Source organism: Myotis lucifugus, unplaced genomic scaffold (assembly GCF_000147115.1).
Source record: "Myotis lucifugus unplaced genomic scaffold, Myoluc2.0 scaffold_7, whole genome shotgun sequence".
Taxonomy (NCBI): Eukaryota; Metazoa; Chordata; class Mammalia; order Chiroptera; family Vespertilionidae; genus Myotis; species Myotis lucifugus.
This window is the reverse complement of record NW_005871055.1, coordinates 8,017,195-8,038,150: the sequence shown is the minus strand read 5'-3', so window position 1 is coordinate 8,038,150 and position 20,956 is coordinate 8,017,195. Positions and strand designations below refer to the sequence as shown.

Genomic DNA, 20,956 nt, shown 5'->3' with positions numbered 1-20,956 from the left:
ATTCATCTATCAGTGTTTTGGTGGAATCTTTAGAGTTCTCTGTATACAGTATCATGTCATCCACAAATAATAAGTTTTACTTCTTCCTCTCCAATTTGGATGCCTTTTATTTGTTCTTCTTGTCTGACTGCTGTAGCTAGGACTTCTAGTACTATCTATATATATAAAGAGCCAGAGGCTATCACATCCAAAACAACCGAACGGACAACTGAACAGGCTGAGTGGGTTACCAGGCAGCAAAGGGGGTTAGTGAGGGATGACCAAAGGACTGAGCAGCAGGCTGCGTGGGGCAACCAGGCCAGCAGGGCGGCAGTAAAGGGTGACCAGGCTGGTGGGGGGGGCAGTTAGGGATGACCAGGCCGGCAGAGGGGGGCCGTTGGAGCAACCAGGCCAGCGGGGGGGGCAGTAAGGGGTGACCATGCTGGTGGATGGGGCATTTAGGGGCGACCAGGCTGGTGGGGGGGCAGTTGGGGGTAACCAGGTTGGCGGGGGGGGGGCAGTTGGGGGTGATCAGGTCGGCAGGCAGAGGCGGTTAAGGGTGATCAGGCTGGCAGGGGGGCCAGTTAGGGGCAATCAGGCAGGCAGGCAGGTGAGCAGTTAGGAGCCAGCGGTCCTGGATTGTGAGAGGGATCACGGATTGGAGAGGGTGCAGGCTGGGCTGAGGGGACGCCCCCCTCATGCATGAATTTCGTGCACTGGGCCTCTAGTCTATATATATAAAAGAGTAACATACAAATCGACTGGACAGTGGAACAACCAGCTAGGATGTGCACTGACCACCAGGGGGCAGACGCTCAATGCAGGAGCTGCCCTCCACCCGCAGGTCCCAATCACCAGACCAAGGCCTGCTGGCCAACATGCATAATGAGCATAACCAATAAATACAAGACACTGGGGGGTATGGGAGGCTAGGGAAAGGTCAAGGGGAGAAAAAAAAAAGGAGACATATATAATACTCTTTGTAATACTTTAAGCAATAAAACAATTAAAAAACAAAAAGAAAGAAAGATGGCATCTGTGGTATAGGCCAGTGGTCGGCAAACTCATTAGTCAACAGAGCCAAATATCAACAGTACGACGATTGAAATTTCTTTTGAGAGCTAAATTTGTTAAACTTAAACTATATAGGTAGGTACATTGTTATTAATTTAATTAGGGTACTCCTAAGGCTTAGGAAGAGCCACACTCAAGGGGCCAAAGAGCCGCATGTGGCTCGCGAGCCGCAGTTTGCCGACCACGGGTATAGGCGAATGATTCAGCACAGGGATTCTGGTGGCTGTCCCTTCAGCTCTCTCCCCAAAGCCACTAACCCCACTCTCCTCATGGGACTTGTCACTGTGAATGACGTTTTATGCATTGGCCCTTTAAGAGGGTACCTGTATCTGTAGCCATTTCTCCCCAGTGAACAGAAACCCTGGAGCTTTTCACAGCCAGATATTATGTGGGTGCCTCTATTTAATTTATTTTTATTTTTTGGTTAATCCTCACCTGAGGATATTTTTTCCATTTATTTTTAGAGAGAGTGGAGAGGAGGAAGGGAGGAGGGAGAGAAACATCTATGTGAGAGAGACCATCGATTGGTTGCTTCCTGCATGTGCCCCAATTGGGGCTGGGGATCAACCCTGAAACCCAGGTATGTGCCCTTGACCAGGATTCGAAACTACGACCCTTTGGGGTGAGGACTGAAGCTCTAATCACTGAGCCACAACGGCCAGGACTCTGGGTGCCTCTTCTCAGCTCTGGTGCTCTAGCCTGGGGAGCCCAGCGAGGGGTGTAGACCCCATGCTTCTCGGGAGAACTGCCCCTCACGGAGCTGAGATATCCCTCCAGAACCTCAGCTGCTGCCCCTTTTTGTGTCTCCACCCTTCCCACCAGTCTCCACGTGGGCTCTCCTGTAAGTCCTTGGTTATAAGGTTTTCCTTCAGCTCATCTTCAGTTGGTTATTCAGGATGGTTCTTATATAGTTTAGTTATAACTCTAATTTGGTCCTGGGAGGAGGGGAGTTTAGCTTCCACCTACTCCACCGCCGTCTTAGATCTACTCAAAGCTCTGTAGTCCAAGATCAATGGCAGGGCTGGTTTCCTATAAGACTTCTTGCCTTGGTTTGTAAACAGACATCTTCTCCCTGTGTCTTCACCTGACCCTCCCTCTGGAAGCCACTGTGGCACTCTCTTGGCCCTCTGTGCAAGTCATTAATAATCTTTTATATGGATTACATGTTGAAATGATATTTATGGATAGATTAGATCAAAATATATTCTTAAAATTAATTCACCTTGTTCTAAATATGGCTTCTATAACATTTAAAATTTAATATGTGGCTTGTCTTTTATTTCTGCTGCTTAGCACTGTGCTAGTGTATTCCACTATCTAAAGGATAAAGTCCAAACTCTCTAAATGAAATACAGAGTTCTTCAGGGTCAAGACCAATTTCCTCCGCCACACTATTAAGCATAAGACTCTGTACTCCAACATGCCAAATCACTTCCATTTCCCAACTCCCTCTCACACCCCTCACCTCTGCATGCTATCCTCCTAGTCCAGTGGTTCTCAACCTGCGGGTCGCGACCCCTTTGGGGTTCGAACGACCCTTTCTCAGGGGTCGCCTAAGACCATCGGAAAACACATATATAATTATATATTGTTTTTGTGATCAATCACTATGCTTTAATTATGTTCAATTTGTAACAATGAAAATATATCCTGCATATCAGATATTTACATTACGATTCATAACAGTAGCAAAATTACAGTTATGAAGTAGCAACGAAAATAATTTTATGGTTAGGGGTCACCACAACATGAGGAACTGTATTAAAGGGTCGCGGCATTAGGAAGGTTGAGAACCACTGTCCTAGTCTCATGAACCTGCTCTGCCTGGTAAATTCCTATTCATTTTTCAAGACATATAACATCTTATCGCCTCCAAGAATATTTTACTCATTTCTCCAAGCAGAGTTAAGGTTGATCCTCTGAGCTTTCATGGTATCATGTTATAATCACTCTTACATACCAGTCTCTTTTTCACTGCTCTTTCTGTATGAATAGATTACAGAAGGCCATGAAAGGCAGGAATGTGGTCTTTAACTCCCCACTGTACACTGTGGCACAGTGACAACCCTATAGAAGGTGTTTAACAAATGTTTGCTAAATAAATGAATCTATCCATAAAATTGTTGAGGGAATAAAGAAATGCTTACAGGACATAAAATCACCTTATAAAATATTAATGCCTATGGGTCAACAAAATAATGTATTTAAGGTTGAAATATATTTAAAGAAAATCAAAGTTAAATGTTTAAACAATTAGTTTAATACTCACAGATTTTTTTTCTGCCCAAATGACTGCTCCAACTCCTATTTTATGATCCTCTGAAAGATAAATGGCATTTAACACAGTAAAAAATCAATGATTTCTTAGTTTCAGAACTATATTTTTCTAAAAATAATATAAACATATTTATTGAAACATAGTTTCTAAATGTAGCAGCAATTCTTGACATTTCACAAATTATAGAAAACCACTAAAATAAATACTTTTAAGCATGCAATATGGGAAGTAGATACTAAATAACTAGACACTGTCACTACCAACCCAGTCACACGTGATCTTTATGTGGAGATCATTACAATGGCAGTGTCCAGAATCAGATCACTTCAGAGCTCTAATCAGAATTGACTGTAACTATTGATTCTCCACCAACAAGTCAGTTTCTAAATGACTATTTCTAACGGATGATAAAACTGTTTGAAAAACAAATTTCTGAACTAATGGATTTAATGTAATAAACAGTCACACAACATTAAGTCTGTCTTCTAGAATTTTTTATACTCTAATCATGAAAAATACATTTCATGCAAATGTTCTTGCTATGAAAAATGTTCAGATGTATAATACAAACATAAATAAATATTTATGGGCTTTCATATATTTATATTGCTGGAAAGATCCATGAAGGGGATTTTGATTTGAACACTATGTTGTCCTTTCCCTGACCTTCATAATTTGCCTTTGGGGAGGTAGGATAGCCCAATTACATGATGCTCATTTCTAAATCAATTTTGAGACTATAATTTTCCTGCAGAACCAAAATGTCTGCAATAAGTAAAGCTGTATTTCTTAAAACCATTAATATGAAACAAAATTTTAAAACCAAAAGAGAAATTCTACACATAAAGGGTTGACTTTTTCCTTCTACTAATACAAGGGTGAGTACAAATTTCTAAGAAAATTATACAGTAATTATGAAAACCATAGTATTTATCAAACTCTTAATAAGGGATGAATATAGTGAAATAGGTACATTTACACAAAATAACAATCATCTATGATCTTGGGCTAGAACATTTTCATATTGGTGAGGATTAAATGAAATTGTGGCTTCATCCTATAATTTCCTTACAAGTAATCCTTCCAATGATAACATTTAAATACTTAACTTTTTAAATAAAAGTATAGAGAAACTTTATTTCACCTATGTATTAAAAATTAGGATGCCTCATAAATAATTTTTGAAAGTTATGATACTATAATAAAATTCCCCAACTTTAGTTAAAGCAAACTCAGGTTTTTAAAATTATCTTATAAAGCATTTGCATAATTTATTTTAAGCACTTTTTACTCATTGCCTCATTTTTCACCCTAACGGTAAAGCATATAAATTTCCTTTTCTAGATGAGAAAACAGGCAAAGAAATTAAGTGACTAAAATTTAGCCATCTGAACCTAACCAACTTTGCCTTTCCTCTACCCCTCCTTTGACATTAAGAATTTCATAAGAAACATTTCCCTTCATTGAGTGCCCGAGTATACAGTGGTGAGGAAAACAGAAGTCCTTATATTCATGAAACTTACAGTCTGTCTGATGAGGAAGGAAGACAGGAACAAGGAAACACCTCTGTGCTGTGCTGTGCAGAAATTTAATACAATGCTAAGGAATAGAGTGCATGGGAGGAGGAGAGCTTACTCTAGAGTGGGAACTGTCATAAAAGGGATTTGGGTGTAACCGAAATAGACCTTTAGAATAAAGCATGAGGGGAAAAGAATATAATTATGGCTTTATGATAATTTCTAAGGCAAGTGGCAGAAGTCATAAACATGAGTATATTTTTCTACAAAACCTATATTGGAAGTAAAATTATACTTAATACATGCATAAATCTGAAACAAAAAATAAAAAACTGAAATAGAAATTCTTCAGATTAAGAGCCTACTTTTGCTACCATCTACATTGAGTAATTTTCATGTTGTGTTTTTTTAAACTCAGGAGCCACTTTTGTTTCCATTTGGGGACAAACTAAACCTTGTCAAGAGGGGACTTTCCACCAGCAATGCAAGTCTATTGCCTATCTGAGGTCAGTCACACCACGAGAATATTCTTTACTTTGTATATGTTAAAATCAAAATGAAATTTCATCTATATTAGATTGAGTAGATTTCACTCAGCCCTAACGTTGGCTGACAGATTAGGTCATTTCTCAAAAAGCTTTTCATGTCTGTAATTTTTACAGAAATTGCTCTAGTCATTCAGTGTCTTCATGTACACTTCTGAAGGAATGGTCAACTTCCAAATTCCCGAGACTCTGATCACTAAGAGTCAGATTGACTAGGGTTCTAGAACGCAGGCATGGTTACTTTAGCTCCCAATTCTGTGGTCTTGTCAGAGTCTGCTCATGTGGCCTACAGGCCACTTGTGTCAGAATCACCGGCTGCTTGTTACAAAGGCAGCCTCCTGCCTCCCATGGAAATGCCCTAAATCAACCTCTCCATGGAAGGCGGGAAGACAGAGGAATCTGTATTTCTCATAAGCATTCCCTCTGTTAAAAGTTGAGAACCAATGAGTTATAGTTTGAAACATTAAACTTCCTTGGCTACTCCAACCTACTTTTGTCATCAACATTGTGGTTCAGGAGGAAGGTATAATCTTCAGCTTTGGAAAATGCTTAGTCTACTGGGAAAGCAGGACCCCAAAAAAGCAATTTAAAAAATCACACTTAAACCAGGTAGATAAGATGTAATGGCTTCCTAACTCTTCAATTGGTTCCCTCCCCCATGTGCCCTGACAGGGGCCAGGGATCAAACCTACAAACCAGGTACATGCCCTTGACTGGAATCCAACCTGTGATCCTTTGGTGAAGCACTGGCACTTGCTCTAACCTCTGAGCTCACCACCCAGAGTTCTCTTGTTTTAATCCTCACCCAAGGACACCCTTAGAAAAAGGAAGGAAGGGGAAGAGACGGGGGAGGGGGGGAGAAAGAGAAGGGTCGATGTGAGGGAGAAACATCAATCCACTGCCTTCTGTATGTGCCCCAACTGGGAATCAAACCCTCAAGCCATGTATGTGCCCTGACAGGGAATCGAACCAGCAACCTTTCCGTGCATAGGACTATGCTCCAACCAACTGAGCCACTCCAGCTGAGCTATTATCAAATTCCTTAATAAGAATTGAGTGTTTATTAAACCTGCTGCATGTCAAAGTTCCTTGCAGAACTTTAAAAACGTATAAGCCTTGGCCATACCCTTAGGGACTTGGTTTAGTCTGGATTGAAATGTGAACATTTGTTTTTTAATAAAATTTCAGAGATTCTGATATACTGCCAGATGAGAGCTTCCATTCTACTGAAATTACTTTGACCTATGGTCTTTGTTTAGAATACATTGCACGCCAGTGAAATTTATATGAACCTTTTCTTTCAAAAAAATGTTTTTATTCATTTTTGGAGAGAGAGGAAGGGAAAGGGATAGAGAGATAGAAACATAGATGAGAGAAACATCAATCGGCTGCCTCCTGCACACCGCCTTCTGGGGATCGAGCACACAACCTGGACATGTGTCCTGACCAGGAATCGAACAGTGATCTCTTGGTCGATGCTCAACCAACTGAACCACGACTGAACCTTTTCTGAAGACTTCCTGTTTACTTTATTTCTTGAGATAAATTTTTTTTTACTATATTCCACTCATCAAATCTTACTCTATTGCTCCTCCTGCCTGCATTTTTTTCCTTATTTCCAAGTTGCATTTTAAAAAGTTATGATTCTTCTACTTTGAAATATTTTACATCTGATAAGATGTAAAAACAGTATTCTATAATTGGGAATAGAGATGCTATCTTTTATTACAATAAAGAAAATCCCCAGGAAATATTTTTTGTTTTCACATATATGGTCATGCATAACTTAAAAAAAGTAAAAATGTTTGATTTCTCTACTTGCGACATACTAATTAGCAATTGGAAAAATATGCCAATATTCTTTTACTTTGATTCTGTTAGTTATTTTGAATTCATATATTGTAAAGATTTTTAAAGTTTTTATTAATATTGAATACATATAAAATATTGAAGAGTTAACAAAAATGAATGACTTGTTTCCCTCTCTCTTTTTGTTCCATCTCTAGTGGAGGGATCAATGAACAGTGAAATGATAAAAACAAGAAGCAGAAAGAAGGGCCTAGATAATTAGGGCATGTAGCACCAAATTATAAGGCCACAAGGAATCCTAAAACCATTCTGAGGAAGAGTTGTCTATTCAAGGGTCTCACTAATTTCTATATGTTGTACATATGACCAGCAAAACTCAGTATCTGAGAATAAATGAGTTCTACCATAGATGAGATGAACCCCTTTACTTCTGAGATAAATACAACCAACTGATAAACCCCAATTCATGAACTAAGCATATAACTTACCAGTTCGATATGCCAATAACCTGGCCTGAACCATGCAGTGCCTTGCAATTTCTTGTGGCAAACTCTGATTGTGAATTTCATTACTCTGTTCAGTCTTGTCACAATAAAATCCGTAGTGTTTACAGTTGGGCACACTGGAAGCTACTGTGGCCAAAAGTAGAATAAGATCTTTCATGTTTTGCCTCAGATTGCTAAAATATGGATTTTCACATAGATTCTCCAAACCTATAGTCATCAGAATCTGCTTATGTAGTTCTTCATTTGAAACAAAAAATAACAGTTCATATTCTTTTATTCTTTCTTGTCTACATTTGGAATAAAATGTAGTATCTGGAAATGTTTTTGCCATTTTTTGAATAAAGTCACATTTATAAGAGGTTTCTTCTACAAATTGCATCATACAACACACCAAAGGCTGAAGCAAGACACACACATGGGCCCTACTGTTTGATTTCAATCTTTCCACTGCTTTGGCATCTAACTTTGCATCTTCCGAAGTAGAAGTCTCAGAAAGTAAACTTATTTCTGGATCAGCAGGCCAATATGAAATTCGGTTAACTCCAGCTGAAATACAAAATATGAAAGGTAGTTATCAGACACATTCTGAAAGTAAGGGCTTTCTTGATAAATTTACCATATCACTGCAGTAGATCCAGAGATCCCCATATAATAAATGCCTATTACCAAGTCACCAATGACATAGCCTATTGGCAAACCATGGCTCACAGGCCATTTCCAGCCCATTGCATATTTTGGTATGGCTTGCAGGTTAAGAACGTATTTTATAGTTTTAAATAATTGGAAAAACAAAAAACAAGAACATTTTGTGACACATAAAAATTATCTGAAATTCAAATTTCATGTCCATAAATAAACTTTTATTGGGACACAGACCCAATCATTCACTGACACAATCTCTGGCTGCTTTTGCACTACAGTGGAGTAGCTGAGTTGAGAGCTGAGTAGCTGTATAGACACCATGTGGCACACAAAGCCTAAAATATTTATTATCTGACCCTTTATAGAAAAGTTGGCCACCCCCTCACAAAGCCCAGGGGAGGTATTTTGGAATCACTGGCCTTGCCACGTGTGGTCCCAAAGCCCAGTGCTGGAACTATATATAGTATTATACCAGAGTCCTACAAGTAATCAAATGGCTGCTTTTAGAAACACCATAGCCGAAAGCTAACAGTGTCTAGAGTTTTGTATCTGAAATAAACTAATCAACCATGCATTAATAATGTACCTGTACACTGAATTCTTTCTCTAGGAAGATATTATATGAAAATATTCTAAATGGAGACTAAAAAAAAAAAGCATGGATACCATATATAGTGCAGCATTGTTTAAAACAATATATTTTATTGATTTTTTTACAGAGCGGAAGGGAGAGGGATAGAGAGTCAGAAACATCAATGAGAGAGAAACATCGATCAGCTGCCTCCTACACACCTCCCACTGGGGATGTGCCCGCAACCAAGGTACATGCCCTTGACCGGAATCGAACCTGGGACCCTTCAGTCCGCAGGCCGACACTCTATCCACTGAGCCAAACCAGTTAGGGCAATATTCATTTTTTTAAGTCCACAAAATTAAAGACAGAACAACAAACTAGAAGGAACATTTTTAATCAATGTGATAGAGGAGGTTAGTAGTCTTTAATATACAGAGAAGATTTTAATTTATTAAGAGCATATACAGATATAAATTGATAAGAACAAGGCCTCAAAAGAGTCCAAAGATATGAACAATTTACAAAAGAAAAAACAAAACTGGATAACAAACATAGGAAAAGTATTTTAATTTGTATTTCAGAATGAATGATGAGAGATGCCTTATACAGAGTTAAGCACTGAATTGTTCATCAGTTAGTGTTTTACAACAAAGACTGCTTTGCTAGTATCTCCTGTGACTGCAGCTAAGAGAGACATTTTTTATGGCTGTGTCCAGAAGTGGCTAGACGGTTGGCCCACAGGGTGTTGTGCATTCAAAGTAATAGATGAACCAAATAAAGTCTTAGTTGAATAAACACACATTTCTATCTACTCCCCGTTACTTCTAACTCTTATGTGATTTGGGCTATAAAGCAATTTTGAAAGCCTCAAAGCTAATATCAGAATGTTTCCTCTGGCTGCATTCCACCTACTCTCTCTTGAAGTTCTCAAAATCCATTTCCTAACCAGCAGTGCTGGTCAATCTTTCATCTAAACATCTGGTTGCTTCTAGTAAACCTGATTCAAGGAGAAGAGGGGATGACCAATCTTGAAACAAATATTCACGTACCAGTGGCAAATGCTACTGCAGAAATTTTCCAATTTTGTTGACTCAGACCCAATTACACTCTTTAAAATTAATGAGGACCCCAATGAGGTGTAGATTGTATCTACTGATATTTACTGTATTAAAAATTAAAACAAAAATGTAAAAATATTAATTCACTAAAAAAACCACACACACACAATAAAGAACCTATGATACATTATTATAAACTAGCGGCCCAGTACACAACATTTGTGCACTGGGGTGGGGGGGACCCTCAGCCTGGCCTGTGCCCTCTTGAGGTCCAGCAGTTGGACATCCTTATTGCTGCTGCTGCCGCCATCACCACTGCATTGAGCATCTGCCCCCTGGTGGTCAGTGCACATCATAGCGACCTCAGTGCACATCATAGCAACCTGTAGTTCCTCCTTTCAGTCAATTTGCATATTAGGGTTTTATTATATAGGACTAGAGGCCCGGTGCACAAAAATTTGTGCACTCGGGGGGGGAGGGGGGGGTCCCCCAGCCCGGCCTGTGCCCTCTCGCAGTCTGGGACCCCTCGGGAGATAACGACCTGCTGGCTTAGGCCTGCTCCCAGGTGGCAGAGGGCACGCCCAATCCCTAGGTGCAGCCCCTGGTCGGGCTCAGAGCAGGGCCGATTGGGGAGTTGGGGCGCTGCCCCCTGTCATGCACAGAGCAAGGCGAATCGGGAGGTTGCGATGCCACCCCCAGTCACGCTCAGGGTAGGGCCGGTTGGGGGGTTAGGGCACCACCCTCTGTCACATTCAAGGCAGGGTCTATGGGGAGGTTGCGGTGCCACCCCGTCACGCACAGAGCAGGGCCGATCAGGGGGTTGGGGCGCTGCCCCCTGTCACTCACAGAGCAGGGCCCATCAGGGGGGTTGGGGCTCCGTACCCTGTCACACACAGAGCAGGGTCGATCAGGGGGTTGGGGAGCTCCCCCCTGTCACTCACAAAGTAGGGCTGATAGGGGAGTTGGGGCACCACCCCCTGTCACACACAGAGCAGGGAGGATCAGGGGGTTGGGGCGCTGCACCCTGTCACACTCAGGGCAGGGCCAATGGGGAGGTTATGGCTCTACCCTGTCACACACAAAGCAAGGCCCATGGAGGGGGGTTGGGGCGCCACCCTCTATGACCCACAGAGCAGGGCTCATCAGGGGGTTGGGGCACCGCCACTGTCACACTCAGGGCAGGGCCGATGGAGAGGTTATGGTTCTACCCTGTCACACACAGAGCAGGGCCTGTGGGGGGTGGGGGGGTTGGGGCGCTGCACCCTGTCACACACAGAGCAGGGCCGATCAGGGGGTTGGTGCGCCGCACCCTGTCAAACACAGAGCCGCAGGGCGATCAGGGGATTGGGGGAGTCCCCCCTATCAGGCACAGAGCAGGGTGCTGATCAAGGGGTTGGGGTGCCTTCCCCTGTCACGAACAGAGCAGGGCAGATAGGGAGGTTGTGGCCCCGCCCCCTGTCACACACAGAGCCGCAGAGCGATCAGGGGGTTTGGGCGCTGCCCCCTGTCACGCTGATCCCGGTGCTGGGAGGCATATTACCCTTTTACTATATAGGATAGAGGCCTGGTGCACGGGTGGGGGCCGGCTGGTTTGCCCTGAAGGGTGTCCTGGATCAGGGTGGGGGTCCCCACTGGGGTGCCTGGCCAGTCTGGCTGAGGGGCTGAGGGGCTGAGGGCCGTTTTCAGGCTGGCGGGTGACTGAAGCTCCCAACTGCTCCTTTTTTTCTTTTTCTTTTTTCTATTCTGGGCCAGCTTTAGCTCTGAGGCCTCGCAGCTGAAAGCAGGTTTCTGGCCTTTACCTTCTGTATTTGATACAATGTTGCGGTCCGGCTGGCTGAAGCCCAGCTGACTGAAAGCCGGTTTCTGGGGTTTTGTTTAGCTTCTATATTTGCAACATAGTTGCTTAGAGTTGCAGCTGAGAGGCCAGCAATTCAGGCAGGGAACGTTGGAGTTCGCCATCACTGGAGCAAGCAAGCCTCCCTGTTCGCTTTAGTGCATGGCTGCCGGCCGCCATCTTGGCTGACAGTTAATTTGCATAAGGATATGCTGATTAGCCAATGGGAAGGGTAGCGGTCGTACGCTAATTACCATGTTTCTCTTTTATTAGTGTAGATAACATAGCTTAATGAAAAATAACTATATTTTCCAAAACTGCAACAGAAACTAGTATAGGAGAATGACACTGCTTTAAATTTTAATATCTCTTTATTATCTGGCTTAATAGAAGACATCTGGATTCTCAAATCTGTTGCTGCTTTCAATCTGCTGCTATAGGTTGTTTTACTGAAGTATATGAAAAGTATCCAGCCTCACACAGATGTGTAGTTGGAAAAGGAGTATTTTAACAGCTATTTCAGATAGTTGTCAATATTCTTCCTGGACACTACATAAAATTTTAAGAAAGGATAGGGTCTTAAAAATCATAAATTTTTTGTACTCTTATGTTAAATTCCATTATTTTTTAAAAATTCTATTCATTAATATTACCACCAATCTCATCCAGAAGAGTCTTCAAGTCTGGGAAGCTATAAGATCATGATGCCAAGTTTTTCAAAATTTTCACTTGAAGGCTCAAATTTTATCATTGACAACAAATACTATCAGTTGTTTTACTGGAAGTGGAAGGTTCACTTAACTCATTTTTGAGATAACGTCTGTCAAATATCCAAGTGTTTATAGCTTGTCAGATCACAGTGTTCCATGAAAAAGGTGGATAATTCAGTTCATAACTCAAACATTTGCATAGGTAGTTTTCCATAAGGCAACCTTCATACTTAAGTTTGCAGCAAAAGTGCTTTATATTTATCTCCTATTTTTTCACACAGAATATTATAAACATGTGTACTCAAGGGTTGGGATTTAATAAAAATAACTTTTACTGTTTCACCAAAGATATTCTTACATGAAACCCCCGCCCCCCAAGTATGTGACCATGAAGAGTACAATGACTACTAGTGCCTTGTTTGTTATTAGGCAACAGTTTTGACAGATCAAAACACATGTGATTGGCGCCAGCGAGAACTTTGTATTGTGCATGTGCAAGTCAACTTAGCCTTTTATAGATATAGAATAAACTTGCTTAATGAGACCTGCTTTCTAATATAGCTAAACTTTTTCCAGCCCAGCGAAGCACCCCAACTTCTCTTTCAGGTAATTGTCAGCAACACAGCAGTAAATATCAACAAGTACATTATTATTGTAGATCACGCAGGGAGAACAAAAGATACAACATTTAACTGTAGCAGTGTTTGACTATATTCTGCGCAGTGAGAAAACCTAAAGTCATTTTCAAGGTCCACCATTTCTTACTTCTTTTCAGTCGGGTCAAGTTTCTAAGCTTTCTAAATTCCATTTTCCGGTTAATGAAAAGGAAATAAGATTCCACTGAGATGAGGCATGGGAAAACACTTCAGACATTTGGTTAGTGTGAAATGTTTGCACCTGGTTATAAAGCAAGCCGTGTTCCTGGGCTGAAGAAACTGCAGCCTAGTCGCTAGGGAGAGGAAGCTGGGCATTGCTATGTGATGTCATTAACCGGCGCCCACAGCCACCGTTTCTGGGTTGGGCTGAGCTGTGGGCCGCATTTTGCGCCATAGGGTCCTGGCAGCGTTGGCTGCGATTTGGTGGCCTGTCGCTCCGGGCTGGTGGCAGGGCCTGTGTCCCCCTTGGGGAAAGCCAAGTGTTGCTTTGTGGGCGCCAGATCTGCGCTGCCATGTCTCTGTAAATGGCAAGTGCGCGCACAGCAGCTCTTGTGTTGAGTGTCTGCCCCCTGGTGGTCAGTGTGCGTCATAGCGACCGGTCGGACAGTGGGAAGGACACTTAGCATATTAGCCTTTTATATATATAGATGGGTCTAACACTAACAAAAGCATTTCTATTGTAGGTTCTTCCTGATTTTCCACACTTTCATTATCTTTCTTGGCAGGTTCAAATGTCTTAAAGACATCAAGCAGTAGTCAGTAACTTGTACTTCCCTACTTTTCTAATTCTTGGCGCTGAGGCTATTAGGAGTGCTTACAACAAACATGTCAAACTTGTGGTCGGTTTGACATGCTTGGAACTCAGCACAAAATACAAGACAAGAATCAAGGTCTCATCTTCCTCCAGTAACACTTTCACAGTCTTCCATTCTATATCAATGTCACTTTGAATGCTACTTTATACCCTGCCTAATGCAGCAGTCTATTAATCATGTTCCAATTCAATAACAACAACAAAAAATCTATCTATCTATCTATATATATAAAGAGCCAGGGGCTGTCACATCTGAAACAACCAAACGGACAACCAAACAGGCTGAGTGGGGCGACAAGTCTGGCAGGGAGGTTAGTGAAGGACGACCAAACGACTGAGTACCAGGCTGCGTGGGGCGACCAGGCCAGCAGGGGGGTTAGTGGGGGACGACCAAACATCTGAGCAGCAGGCTGTGTGGGGCAACCAGGCCGGCAGGGGGTTAGTGAGGGACAACCAAACGTCTGAGCAGCAGGCTGCGTGGGGCGACCAGGCCGGCAGGGGGGGCAGTGAGGGGCGATCAGGCCAGCGGGGGGGGGGCAGTTAGGGGTGACCAGGCCAGCAGGGGGGGCAGTTGGGGGTGACCAGGCCGGCAGGGCAGGGCAGTGAGGGGCGATCAGGCTGGCAGGGGGAGCAGTGAGGGGCAACCAGTCCAGCAGGGGGGGCAGTTGAGGGTGACCAGGCCGGCAGGGGGGCCAGTTAGGGGCAATCAGGCAGGCAAACAGGTGAGCAGTTAGGAGCCAGCGGTCCTGGATCGGGCCTAAACTGGCAGTCGGACATCCCCCGAGTGGTCCCGGATTGGAGAGGGTGCAGGCTGGGCTGAGGCCCCCCCACCCCCCGTGCATGAATTTCATGCACCGGGCCTCTAGTATAAATAATAATTTCGATCATATTATTCCTGCTCAAAAATCTTCAGTGGTTGGCTCCACATTATCTTATATAGGATTTATAGGTCAATTAACACAAGTGATAAAGTAAATATCCAATCTGCCCAGTTAATTGGGAAAAGAAGAAAAATTGCTACCATCATCTTACCTATCTTCTCTACTTGTAACTGCAGGGTAAAGACTATGGAATCTAACAACTATCATAGATATCCTACAGCTTGAAATACTTGTTGCAGGCCAAGAGACTCTAGCCACTTGTAGCTCAAAGGCATTGCCTTCACCAGGTACTGATCATTACTTTTAAGACTTTGATGTAAATAAAAACAAAACAAGTGAAATAAGCCAGTCAGAGAAAGACAAGTACCACATGATCTCTCTCACTCATATATGGAATCTAATGAACAAAATAAACAAACAAAATAGATCCAGGGACATTGAAGCATGCAACAGACTGTCGAATCTCAGAGGGAAGGGGGGCAAGGGAGCAGGAAGAGTTAACCAAAGAATATCTATATATATCTATATCTATATCTATATATATATATATATATATATATATATATCTTCATACATACATACATATACATAACCCATGGACACAGATAATAGTGCAGTGAAGGCCTGGGGAGGGGGCGGGAGCGGGGTGGATGGGGGTCAATGAGGGAATAGAAAGGAGGACATCTGTAATACCTTCAACAACAAAGATAAATTCTTTAAAAAAGAAAATACTGACCCCTTGGAACCTTGCATTTCACAGCCTGATGACCCCACATGTGCTGTTTCCCTGACCAGGATGTATTCCTCCTCCTCTACCTCTAACCCAGCAAGATACAGCCTAAGCCAGGGGTAGGCAAACTTTTTGACTCGAGGGCCACAATGGGTTCTTAAACTGGACCGGAGGGCCGGAACAAAAGCATGGATGGAGTGTTTGTGTGAACTAATATAAATTCAAAGTAAACATCATTACATAAAAGGGTACGGTCTTTTTTTTTTTTAGTTTTATTCCAATCTGGCCCGCGGGCCGTAGTTTGCCCACAGCTGGCCTAAGCCCTAGCCTTTCATAACATGCTAACCTGAAGAGATCACCATTTCTCCTCTAACCTATTACTTACAGCCCATCTCATTCATTTGGTACTAGATGATGTGCTCCATTGTTATTTTTAGCCACCAATAACTCCTTGAGGAAAAGGATTGGGGACTATACCAGCCTTTTCCCCCCAGAAGCTCTCCAAAGGAGGCTTCTTTACAAAGGCATGTTTGATCATTTCCTTTGGTAATTGAACTCAAACTCCAGTCCCTCTCCTTCACAGAAGTCTGGGAGGTGGGGCTGAAAGTTCCAACCCTCTAATCACTTGGTTGGTTCCCCTGGCAACCAAGACCCATCCATAAGGGTTTTCCAAACATCACTTCATGAACAGAAACTCAGGTGTGGTTGAAATGAATAACAAAAGACACCTTTATCACTCATCACTCAGTAAATTCCAGTAAGGTCTGAGTTACGTGGAAACATGCCTACCTGTTGGCCAGTTATACCTGGGAACAAATTAGTGGCCAGGATGGGCGTGGTCACTGCAAGTGCACAAAACCTAAATATTTAAATTTATAAACAAAGATGTGAGCTCATGCGGGCATGCATGCTCTCTCTCTCTCTTTTACACACACACACACACACACACACACACACACACACACACATGCCAGGCCCTCTTGGGACTATTGTTACAGGGGCTGCCATGTGGGACTCCCACAATGGATTAATGGACTAAATACTAAAGTATACTCCACTGCAACATGGAAAGGAAGCTCTGTACACTGGACCTGCTTCTGCTTTGCTGAACTCCCAGCTGCCCCTCTTTCAGAACTGGCTTGGGGAAATGGGGCACTGCAACCTAAAAAATGTAACCTCATACAAATAAAGCCTTCTCCACATCCCATCCTCCCAGGGGGACTTCTGAAAATGCTTACTTCACCAATACCCCAAGAGCCTCACTCTCACTCATGTCTGGGAAATCTGGCCATTAATTCCTCCTGTAACAGCAGTACCTATGTAAAAGATGTGATATTTTTGGTCTGGCTGATGTTGCTCAGTGGTTGACCATTGACCTATCAACCAGGAGGTCAAGGTTTAATTCCTGGTCAGGGCACATGCCCAGGTTGCAGGCTCGCTCTCCAGGTAGGGGATGTGCAGGAGGCAGACTATCAATGACTCTCACATCATTGATGCTTCTATCTCTCTCCCTCTCCCTCTCTCTGAAATCAACAAAAACATATTTTAGAAAGAAGATATATTTTAAATAGAAGAATGGTCTGCATACTTACCTGGGGGCAAAAAGAATCATGATTACAAAGAGTTTTAGTGAGTAGCCCTGTATGACAGAGATGGAAAGCTATCCTATATAATAAAAGCCTAGGTGGTGTCACGCCCTCGCGCGATGTCGCCACAAGATGGCCGCCACAAGATGGCCGCATGCACAGTAGAGGCGGGGCCGTCGGCTGCTCTGCAAGGTGAGGCCTGGGGGTCCCACAGCTCCGCGCAGCACAGAGGAGGCCAGTTCCAGAGTCTCCACCGCTAGTGCGGAGGAGGTGGGTCCTGGTGGAGGAGACAGGTTGTGGCAAGGGAGGGTAGTTGTGGGAGATCAGGCCGGTGGCAGAGGGCAGTTGGGGGCGATTAGGCCCACAGGGGAGCAGTTAGGCATCGATCAGGCTGGCAGGCAGATGCGGTTAGGGGCAATCAGACAGGCAGGCAGGCAGGCGAGCGGTTAGGAGCCAGCAGTCCCAGATTGGAGAGAGTGCAGGCTGGGCTGAAGGACACCCCCCCGCCCCCCCGCAGCATGAATTTTGTGCACCGGGCCTCTAGTATATTAATAATTTGTGTTTATCCTTTCCAAAATGTAGTCAATGGGAAGCAGCTGCCCAGTCAGGAACTACAGTTCCCACAATGAATATGAACAGAAATAATGCATGTGACTTCCCAGCCTGGATTTGTTTGTTAGTTAATCCTCAGCTGAGGATATTTTTCCATGAGAGAGTGGAAGAGAAGGGGAGAGAGAGAGAGAGAGAGAGAAAGAGAGAGAGAGAGAGAAACATCAATGTGAGAGGGACACATCAACTGGTTGCCTCCATACATGCCCCGAACAGGGCCAGGGATGGAGCCTACAACTGAGGTGTGCTCCGGACCAGAATCAAACCCAGGACCCTTCAGTCCACAAGCTGACACTCTATCCACTGAGCCAAACTGGCTAGGGTCCAGGCCAGGAATTTTAAGAGCAGGTATGCCTTCTCTATTTTCTTTCTCAGTCTGGATGCAGAGGACTAGGGATGCAGGGCCGTTGGTAATGACAGCAAAAACACCACAGAAGATACCTAGGCCCATGAATCAACCACATGGAGAAATTTGTCTGCTGTTCAGCAACAACTGCACTGGGATATTACAGTAGTGCCACCTTATCTGCAATTTCGCTTTCTGTGGTTTCAGTTATCCACGGTCAATCATTGTCTACCAATATTAAGTGGAAAATTCCAGAAATAAACAATTCACAAGTTTTAAATTGTGCGCCATTCTGAATAGTGTAATGAAGTCTCTCCATCCCACTCCATCTCATCCTAGACATAAATCATCCCTTTGTCCAGTATCTCCACTGTAAACGTTACCCGCCCACTAGTCACTTACTGGTTATCTAGGTTATCAGATCTACTATTGCAGAATCATTGTTATCTATCACAGTGCTTGTGTTCAAGTAACTTATTTTTACTTATTAATAGCCACAAAGTACAAGAGTAGTGATGCTTGCAATTCAGTTATACTAAAGGGAAGTGGTAAAGTGCTTCCTTTAGGTGAAATGGTATGTCTGCATAGGAAAAAAACAACATATACAGAGTTTAATATGGTAGTTTGAAGCATCCACTGAGCATCTTGGAACATATCCTCCATGGATAAACTACTCTACAGGGGTTATAAATGCCTAATATATTAAGCCACTGAAATTTTAGTATTTTATTTGTTACTAGAGGCCCGGTGCACAGATTCATGCACTGGTGGGGTCCCTCGGCCTGGCCTGCGGACATCCCCCGAGGGGTCCCAGATTGCAAGAGGGTGCAGGCCAGGCCGAGGGACCCTACCAGTATGTAATTGGGGCCGGGGAGGGACCGGGCTCCAGGCATGTGTGGGCCATCTCGCCCAGTCCCGAGCAGGGCCAGCCGGCCGGGGAGGGACCACGGGAGGTTGGCCAGCTGGGGAGGGACCGCAGGAGGGCTCCAGGGCATGTCTGGCCCGTCTCGCCCAGTCCCAATCGGCTGGACCCCAGCAGCAAGCTAACCTACTGGTTGGAGTGTCTACCACCTGGTGGTCAGTGCATGTCATAGCAACCAGTTGAACAGTCGAACAAACGGTCTGACACTTAGCATATTAGGCTTTTATTACATAGGGCTAGAGGCCTGGTGCACAAGTTAGTGCACGGATGGGGTCCAGCTGGCCCGTCCTGATCGGGGCCGATTGGGCTGGGCCAACCAGGGTGAGGGAACGTGGGAGATTGGCCAGCAGGCCCCACCCCCGAGTAGGGTAGGGGGGTGTATGGGGGACCAGGCCAGCCGGGGGGAGGGGCCGTGAGTGGTTGGTGGGCTGGCCCCGGCCCTGATCAGGGTGTGGGGGGCCGATTAGGGGTGGGACCGGCTGAGGGGATGGGCCGCAGGCAGTTGGCCAGCTGGCCCCGCCCCCAATTGGCTAGGGGGAGGGGCCGTCCCCGCCCCCTGGTCAAATTCCCAGTTGAACTCCTGGTCGAGGGGACAATTTGCATATTAGGTACCCTATCTAATAATAGAGAAACATGGTAATTAACCGTAACTTCGCTACCCTCCCCATTGGCTAATCAGCGAGATATGCAAATTAACTGCCAACAAAGATGGCGGCCGGCAGCCATGCAGCTGAAGCGAACATGAGGCTTGCTTGCTCCAGTGATGGAGGAAGCCAAGGTTCCCTGCCTGCCTCAGCCCAGCTCTGAGCTCCAGGTGCAACAATGTTGCAATTATAGAAGCTAAACAAACCCAGAAACCTGCTTTCAGCCGCCAGCGGGCTCAGAGCTTAGAGCGCCAGTGATGGCAACAGAGTTTCAATTATAGAAGCTAAACAAACCCAGATACCTGCTTTCAGCCAGCCACGGCCTCAAGCTGGAGCCGGCTCTCAGCTCCAGTGACAGCCATAGAAAGTAAATAAATCCCAAAAGAAAAAAAGGAGAGGTTGGGAGCTTCAGTCACCGCCAGCCTGAAAACGGCCCTCAGCCCCTCACCCAGACTGGCCAGGCACCCCAGTGGGGACCCCCACCCTGAAGGGGGTGTGACCAGCTGCAAACAGCCATCATCCCCTCATCCAGGCTGGCCAGGCACCCAAGCGGGACCCCCACCCTGATCCGGATCACCCTTCAGGGCAAACCAGCCGGCCCCCACCCATGCACCAGGCCTCTATCCTATATAGTAAAAGGGGAATATGCAAACTGACCCTAACAGCAGAAAGACTGGGAATGACTGGTCACTATGACACACACTGACCACCAGAGGGCAGACGCTCAATGCAGGAGCTGCCCCCTGGTGGTCAGGGTGCTCTCACATGGGAGGAGCTCTGCTCAGCCACAAGCCAGGCTGATGGCTGCCTGGTGGTGGTGGGAGCCTCTCCTGCCTCCTCAGCAGTGCTAAGGATGTAGGACTGCAGTTTAGGCCTGCTCCCCGCTGGCAAGTGGACATCCCCCGAGGGCTGCCGGGCTGCCAGAGGGATGTCTGATTGCCAGCTTAGGCCCAATCCCCCAGGGAGCAGGCCTAAGCCAGCAAGTGGTCACCCCCGAGGGGTCCCAGACTGCGAGAGGGCACAGGCCGGGCTGAGGTTGCACAAATTTTTGTGCACTGGGCCTCTAGTTTATTATATAAGATAGCAGCTCATTTCAGTCTACTATTACATGAAGCATCATCTAACTAGTTAGTGACAGAGCTGAGACCAGAATACAAGTTTTCTGACTTCTTATAGTATATAAAACTATCTTTAGATATATATATATTTCTAAAGTACCTCTGTGGTACTTATGCAATTTGT

The 20,956-nt window shown here is 44.5% G+C and overlaps 1 protein-coding gene across 1 annotated transcript in view; it reads right to left on the bottom strand.

Moving 5' to 3' along the window:
* The window catches only part of CDADC1 (cytidine and dCMP deaminase domain containing 1), an 81,252-nt gene that overhangs the window by 32,222 nt on the left and 28,074 nt on the right, over positions 1-20,956 (bottom strand). The window contains exons 6-7 of the mRNA XM_023749111.1: positions 7,691-8,254; positions 3,323-3,372 (exon numbers count right to left, since the gene is read on the bottom strand). Coding sequence (XP_023604879.1) covers positions 3,323-3,372; positions 7,691-8,254 — 614 coding nt within the window. The remainder of the gene's footprint in view (positions 1-3,322; positions 3,373-7,690; positions 8,255-20,956) is intronic.